The 7,176-nt window shown below is 35.7% G+C and overlaps 1 protein-coding gene across 2 annotated transcripts; it reads left to right on the top strand.

The window, feature by feature from the left end:
- The first annotated feature begins 1,081 nt into the window (after positions 1–1,081).
- LOC18442715 (Basic-leucine zipper (bZIP) transcription factor family protein) lies at positions 1,082–6,913 on the top strand. Of its 2 annotated transcripts, none has more exons than XM_011628168.3 (5): positions 1,082–1,263; positions 1,664–2,945; positions 3,363–3,495; positions 3,660–3,744; positions 6,447–6,913. In XM_011628168.3, the coding sequence occupies exons 2-5, from the start codon at positions 1,666–1,668 to the stop codon at positions 6,644–6,646; spliced, it is 1,698 nt and encodes a 565-aa protein (XP_011626470.2). In that variant the 5' UTR covers positions 1,082–1,263; positions 1,664–1,665; the 3' UTR covers positions 6,647–6,913. The 2 variants fall into 2 exon arrangements, with proteins under 2 accessions (XP_011626470.2, XP_006852991.2); XM_006852929.4 differs by having other exon boundaries at positions 1,082–1,268.
- Positions 6,914–7,176: the final 263 nt, after the last annotated feature.

The following is a 7,176-nucleotide window of genomic DNA, read 5'->3' as shown; positions in this document are numbered from 1 at the left end:
AATAAGGACTTTGGCTTTCTAAAATACAAGAAATCAAGGGATTTCACCATAGGATAGTAAATGGGATTGTATATAGTGGGATCATTTAAGTGTTGGTACAATGAGGTCACAATTATTTATAACTATTTGATATGAAATCTGATAGCTTGTGTGTCATAAAGTTCAAGAATATTAAATTGTTTTATCTTGAAATACAATAGTTAAAAATAAAACAAAATAATACTTTATAATACAAAACTTTATGAATTAGAGCTTCGCAATGCATATGTTACCGCTCATTTTACATACAATCCATCCGCTTATCCATGCACTTAAGTTATGATCAATCCAACACTTCAATATCTCAAAAAATTTAAAATAATTTTACATATAACTAAAATTGTATAGATTAAATAAGAAAGAACAAGTTTATATAGAGTGATTTGTATAGAGTGTCAACCTTATATTATAGAAGTAAGCCATGCTTCAAAAAATTATTAAAACAAGTTGTTGTGATACTGAAAAACCCTCCAATTGATCATCTTGACCTTAAGATTTATAGATGCACAAGAAAAAAAGAATTTCAAGTTCTAAAAATTATATATTTTATAACATATTATCTAGTCCGTCCGTTTTTTTTTATTTTAAATAGTGTTAATATATCTACTCGATCCGTATCAATTTTTTTTACTTTTATAGATGTGAAAATAAATTTTTAGGTCATTATTGAAAAATTTTACGCTAAAACTAAATCTTTCAACAAGTTTAGAGACAAGTCTTATTTGGATTGTTTAAAGTTGACACCCTACCCAAACCGCACGTAAATAAGAAATTTAAATAGATTAACCCAATTTAATTAGGGGTGCTAACCCCACATTAAAAGGCAAGGCGTGAAATGTATACATGGGGATTGTTCATTTGCTAGGGAAATTTTTGGGAATTAATTGTACACTCCCACTATTGAATCTTGGATTTCCCCTAAAAGGGCATGCGGTCGGAATGAAACTCGGCCTAAATTCAAACTCAAATACAAATGAAACCGCACCGAAATTAACGCGAAATTTGGATATATCAAGATCTCAGACACGGTTTCGTAGCACTCGCTGCTTTAATATACAAGAACAATGAAAACTGGTATTTTTCTTGGTTGAAAAAGTTGCATTTTGGCGAGTTTTAATGGTCAGAATCCATGACAAAGTTGTATGTTTTCCGCCATATTTAACGGAGGTTTTAGCGGTGATTTTAGCGAAGGTCTCAGCATTGCTTGATTAGTTAGGAAATGAGGTCAGGTATGTGAAAATTATCATTTTTTTTTATAAGGATCTTCTTAGTTTTAGAGAAAATAGGGTTTTATTATGGATGGAGAGTTTATTTTTTTATAGTGCATGTTTTGGTTAATGTTGTGGAGATTTAGAGTTATGAAAATTTAGAGATTTGAGAATGATGGAAATTTAGCTCAGAACAGTAATGGCATTTACGGTGTGACGGCTTTGGAGAGTGTGAACTTGATGTTGAGGGTAAAGGGAACTTTGATCTTTTTGAGTGTGCTTTGATTTGATGGAGTGAGCATTGTTTGTGAATGTATTTCTAGGGCATGCATTTGTGAACAGAGTTATAGGGAATTGTCTGGTTAATTTTATCTAAATTTAAAAATTTGTTGTCTTTTGGTTTCAATTTGTGATAGAAATGGAAGAATCAGAAGATACAAGGAATGATCTGATGCAGCGACTGCAATCTTCTTTTGCAACTTCTTCATCTTCCATCCCTAAATTCCAAAACCCTGAGAAACTAGAGATTCCCCAACTAAACACTTCTCAAATGCGCGCTCCTCTCCGTAATTTCTCTCCAAATTATAGTTCAGAGAACAAGCGAATTGGTATTCCCCCTTCTCACCCCCATATTCCACCTGCTTCACCATATTCCTCTCGTTCTCCTGCTCAACCCACCACCAATTCACAAAGCCCCAGCCCCCATTTTGGAAACACTCACTCTTCTCCTTCTCACTCTAGATCCTTATCTCAACCTGCATTCTTTTCTCTAGACTCGCTTCCTCCTCTTAGCCCCTCGCCATATCGAGACTCCTCTTCTACTTCTGATCCAGTTTCAACAGATGTCTCAATGGAAGATCGCGACACAGGACCCCCTAATTGTACAAGTTCTCGAAACCCACCTTCTCCTTTTCCAAGACCCAATTCTTTGAGAATTGGTGAGAGTTTCACTCCTAGGAAATTGCACAGGCGATCTCATAGTGAAATCCCATTTGGATTTTCTTCGTCTAGTTCATTGGGGTTCTCTTCAAGTGGGATTCAAGGGAAAGAGAGCCTTGGAGTGGGTTTTGGAGATCAACCAGGAAAGCTTGGGCAATTGGTGAAGAGAGAGGCAGATTGGGATCGGGCAAGTGATGGTCAGTTGGAGGGCATGGGAGAGAGGAAATCAGAGGGTGATGTGGCTGAAGATTTGTTCTCGGCATATATGAATTTAGACCAAGTTGATGGGTTTAATTTGGGGCCTGGCGAAAAACAATGCATTGAAAGTAATGAGGATTTTGAGAGTGGAGCAAGTAGGACTAAGGCGAATGGCACTAAGGATAATGGTAATCTGAGCAGTAGTGATGAGGCAGAGAGTAGTAGTACACAGAGGAGGAATTCTAATTCTTCGACAGAGAAGAAAGAAGCAAAAGGAGAGGGCAACAGGGGTAATTTTGGGGCGTCCCATCACTCAAGAAGTGTATCAATGGATAGCTTTATGGGAAAGATGCAAAGTTTCGGAGAGGACCTGAAGTTGCCGCCATCCCCAGGGCCTACCACTGGATTGGCTCGACACTCTCACAGCAATTCCATGGATGGGTCTGCTACTTTCAGCTTGGAGTTTGGGAATGGGGAGTTTAGTGGAGCAGAGTTGAAAAAGATCATGGCCAACGAGAAGCTTGCAGAGATTGCATTGACTGACCCCAAGCGAGCCAAAAGGTTTGTTTTTCCTGAAATTCATGACCAAGTTTACTTATATATTTTGAAGTTGAAAGTTGTCATTTTGTTGAGAATAAATCCACGAAATAATGATGACAACCCAAAAAAGAATTTTTTTCATATATGAAAATCAACCTCATTCTTGATCATTTCAAGAAAAATTAGGATATCTAGGTCATTGGTGTGATATGATATATTCAGTTATACACAGGAATTTTTGGTGATTTTAAGACTAGAAGAGAGAAATTGTGAAAGAGAATTTTGTTTATTTTGGGAAATAGAGGTAATGGTCTAATTTTAAAGCATGTAATAACTGATAGCAATCTAGATTCAAATATGTTGTTACAATTGTAAATATATTTCATTGTGGTGCTTCTGTTTTCTAAGTCTGCCCCATTTTGTTATGTTGATAACCAGGATATTAGCCAATCGGCAGTCTGCTGCTCGTTCTAAGGAACGAAAAATGCGTTACATTTCAGAACTGGAGCACAAGGTTCAGACTCTGCAAACTGAAGCCACAACACTATCTGCACAGTTGACTCTGTTACAGGTATGATACCAAAACCCCAGTTAATTCTACTTATGTTGCAATAGGCAACACTATTTATGTTATTGGCTCTGTTACAGGTCGATACCTAAAACCCTTAAATCAATTATGTTTATGTGGTAACAGTCAATGAACTTATCATTTTCTCCCCCTTTTTTGACAAACAGAGGGATTCAGCTGGACTAACCAATCAAAACAATGAGCTAAAGTTTCGTCTCCAAGCTATGGAGCAACAAGCCCAACTAAAAGATGGTAATGGCTGCCCTTTACCTGCTTTTTCATTGATTTTCAACTCCATTATATATCGCGCACTGGAGTTGGACAACTTGCCATTTCGATTTTGTGGTCTCTTGTATGAATTAGATATTCCTAGCCAGATTAGTGGAATCTGTATTTTACTATCTTTTTTTTTCTTTTCATTTGATGGTTGACAATCTGGCTACTCGACAGGTTGCAATTCATGTTTTATAAGTCGCTTTTTGTGGAAAAGTGTTACTGAACATTGCGGTACTAGAATTTATTTGATCAAAGTTGTTAATAAGTTGCATTAAGCATTTCCTGATCTCATCAATATGTTTCCATGTAAAGTTTGATTGGAAAGTGCTCATGATGCCCATAATGCATATCCTATGGCATATTTTACTGTTTGTTATCCTAATGTTTCTTTCTTTCTTTTTTAACCAAAGCAACCTCATTGAAGTATTCGATGTGAATTTTTATACATGTGTGGTATCCGAACCTTGTACTCTGCTAACGTCTGAAATTTTTATTTCTTGATGGAGCGACGGTGTTAGCAAAGTCACTCACTCCAGAATTTGCGATGGGCCCAATGAAACTTTCTAAAATCGGAAAAATATAGAAAAATTAGGAAAATAAGAGATCATAAAAACATATAGATAAATGGATAATGATAAAAAAAATATTGATTTTGTTGGCTTACATTGTTTTTGAATATTTAAAAAATAATTAAAATTCTTGGTTGAATAATATTCTGATTTTCAAAATCTCGTGAATCCGAGGTCTTTTGTGGGTTTTCTGATAAGTAAGCCTATGATTCAATGAGCAACTTAAAAATAAGCTTGGGTAACAAATTTCAACCGAGATTAAGCTATGGTTGCAAAAAAATCACGAGTGTGGCCAAACACTAGATCAAAATTTTTTATTTCCGAAGTCCTTAAAATTTTATCCCTCTCCCCCCCCAGTATCCCTCCTTTCCCAATGTGGATAAATTGTTGTATTTGGCGAGTTTTTGATAGACATAGCAAGCCTGTGAGAAATCCTCCAAGTTTCTTCAACGTCAGACTAGTTACTACACTAACTCACCTGGGTAGGGAATAGTACTCCCCTACCCAAGTGGGGGGTTGCACTACTGAGCTTGATCGACTCGAGTCCAAGTTGACCTGGCCAAGTTTTCCAAAAGTGGAATAAAATTTACAAACTAGTGGAGTACTGCACGTTTCTCCAATGTGTTTGAAATCCCCAGACTCGCTGACATATTCTGGAGTATGTGCCAAAGTTTTCCTTGCTTATTTTCTTTGTGAAGAATAAAACCATGATAAGCCATTGATAGAAAGTTGATATAGCTTTGTAGCACTAAATCTTGAATAAATTCAAGTGCCATTAATATATCCATTATGCAAATGAGGTCTGCTCATCTCGTATTGCATCTCAAGTTCCTTTAGTTCCATCCACTTAATCTTTTTGATGAATTAGCTTCTCTCTGATTTCCTTCAAGTTCGAGCATAGTCTATATTCTATAATTTTCATGGATTTGCTATATTGTTCTCTTTTTTTTTATAGGTAACAAAGAGTTTATTAGTTTAAACTAAATTTCTTTCACTAATAAATCATCAAGTAGCACTACATCATTGGAAAGTATCTGCTGTTATGTTCATTTCTCGTTACACATGTCGGAATGAAGTAGAAGTGAGAGATATCTCAAAAAACTCAAGAAAAATCGTTGTTAGTTGCCATGGTCATTCCTTGATGTGGTTCTTGGAATGAGCTGTGTTTTTGTCTTTTTCTTCTTATAGGTACAAGTGGATATTAACAATTTTATGTTTCATGTGTAAAATTGGTTGTTAGATGGGTTATGTAATAGCAGAGTTTGCTTCTCAATTCGTCTAATTGTTGTTGTTCTTCTTCTTAATGGACAAGCTTGGGATTCAAACCTGTGCCCTTGGTGCAAAGCTAGAAGTTCCTAACCATTAGGTTACGGAATCAGAGCCCCAAGTTTTACTTCTTAATTCTGTTTTCTGCTATTCGGATTTCAGAACAAAACAGATTCCCTTTTTGTGCTTTTATAATGGCGCTTGACCCAAATGCCAGTTTGATCCCTAATATGTGCCTAACACACCAGGAATCTGATGTTATCGACAACTTCCCTCTTTAGAAAAGAAAGAGTAGAAGACAAGAATTTAGTGTCCTTGTACTACCATTTGGGGATTGTGAACACAATTCCATTGTCTTTCAAGCAGTTACTTTGTACGAGGGTCTTTGCTATCTCACAGAATATTGAACACCATCTGTTTCTTAATAGCACCCATATTTCAATATATTATCTCACATAATTTTGAGCGCCATCAATTTCTTAATAGCACCAAATTTCAATTGCTAATATATTGCAACAAAGTGAACATAATTTTGACATTTCATCTGTGGTTATGGACATTGCACAGAATGAAAAGGTATTAGTGTTCATTTAGTAATATAGATTGATCAAAATAATGAAAAAAAAAACTGTGGTTATAACTTTTCCATTCCTGTTTTTAACATGCATATGCAGCTTTATGCCTCTTTGACAAATGAAAGGCTCCTTTCTTAGTAATTGTTGTGATATAAACACTGGAGTCGACTCTCTGTATAATTTTCCCACAACCCACAACCCACAACCTATTTATCTGATATATATTATTGAACTAGTTGTTTATTTTATCTCTTCCTTTTTTGTTTAGCGCTGAATGAGGCCTTGACAGAGGAGGTTCAGCGCTTAAAATTGGCCACTGCACAGCTATCCGAGGGCCAAGCCAACAACTTGGCTATGAAATCCCAAATGTTTCAGATGCCTCAACAGCCATCTCAGCTCTCTGTTTATCAGCTGCAGCAGCAAAACAACCAGAAACACAGTGGAAATCATAGAGAAGGCAACCAATAGTTGCTCCAAAGTTGTAAGATTTTTTAAACTTAAAATAGAGTTCTAAGCCATTATCAAACCCGCATCTAAAATTCTACTGGAATGTATTTACTTATTTTTGTTGCAGTTGTTATCGGTATATTTTGATGGGATGTCTAAGCATATGATTGTGGCTCGTTTTGTGTTCCATTTCATGAGTAAATGTAAATAAGGTACATTACTTTTGTTGAACCGGATTTAATGGATTCTGTTTGCTTTTGCTGAATTGATAAAACTATTTCTCGGCCAGTGATACATTTTGATGGAGCCTATCATATTTTCCTTTATTTTATTTATTTATGAGCGTATGGGAAATGCATATATTATTTAGTTGATCCTGAACGTTTTCTCATTTCATGTCATGGAAAAGTTGAATGTCGCTCTTTTGAACCAGGAAGTTAAGAAACCAGTGAAGTGGAACTCATGTTCATTTCTTTATCCAAAACTTTTTTTATTTTTTTAGGAGGTAAATCTCTCTCTTTGATTAAATGAGCAAATTGGTGTTATTGTAG

This window comes from Amborella trichopoda, chromosome 9, assembly GCF_054954075.1.
Source record: "Amborella trichopoda isolate Santa Cruz 75 chromosome 9, AtrichopodaSantaCruz75HAP2 v2.0, whole genome shotgun sequence".
NCBI lineage: Eukaryota > Viridiplantae > Streptophyta > Magnoliopsida > Amborellales > Amborellaceae > Amborella > Amborella trichopoda.
The sequence above is the reverse complement of the archived record's forward strand: the minus strand, read 5'-3'. Positions and strand labels throughout refer to the sequence as shown.

Bases quoted from the DNA above. Each gene is read 5' to 3' on its own strand.
- LOC18442715 (XM_006852929.4), top strand. The intron at 2,946-3,362 runs GTTTGTTTTTCC...GTTGATAACCAG, and splicing joins GACCCCAAGCGAGCCAAAAG to GATATTAGCCAATCGGCAGT. The intron at 3,745-6,446 runs GTAATGGCTGCC...TTTTTTGTTTAG, and splicing joins ACAAGCCCAACTAAAAGATG to CGCTGAATGAGGCCTTGACA.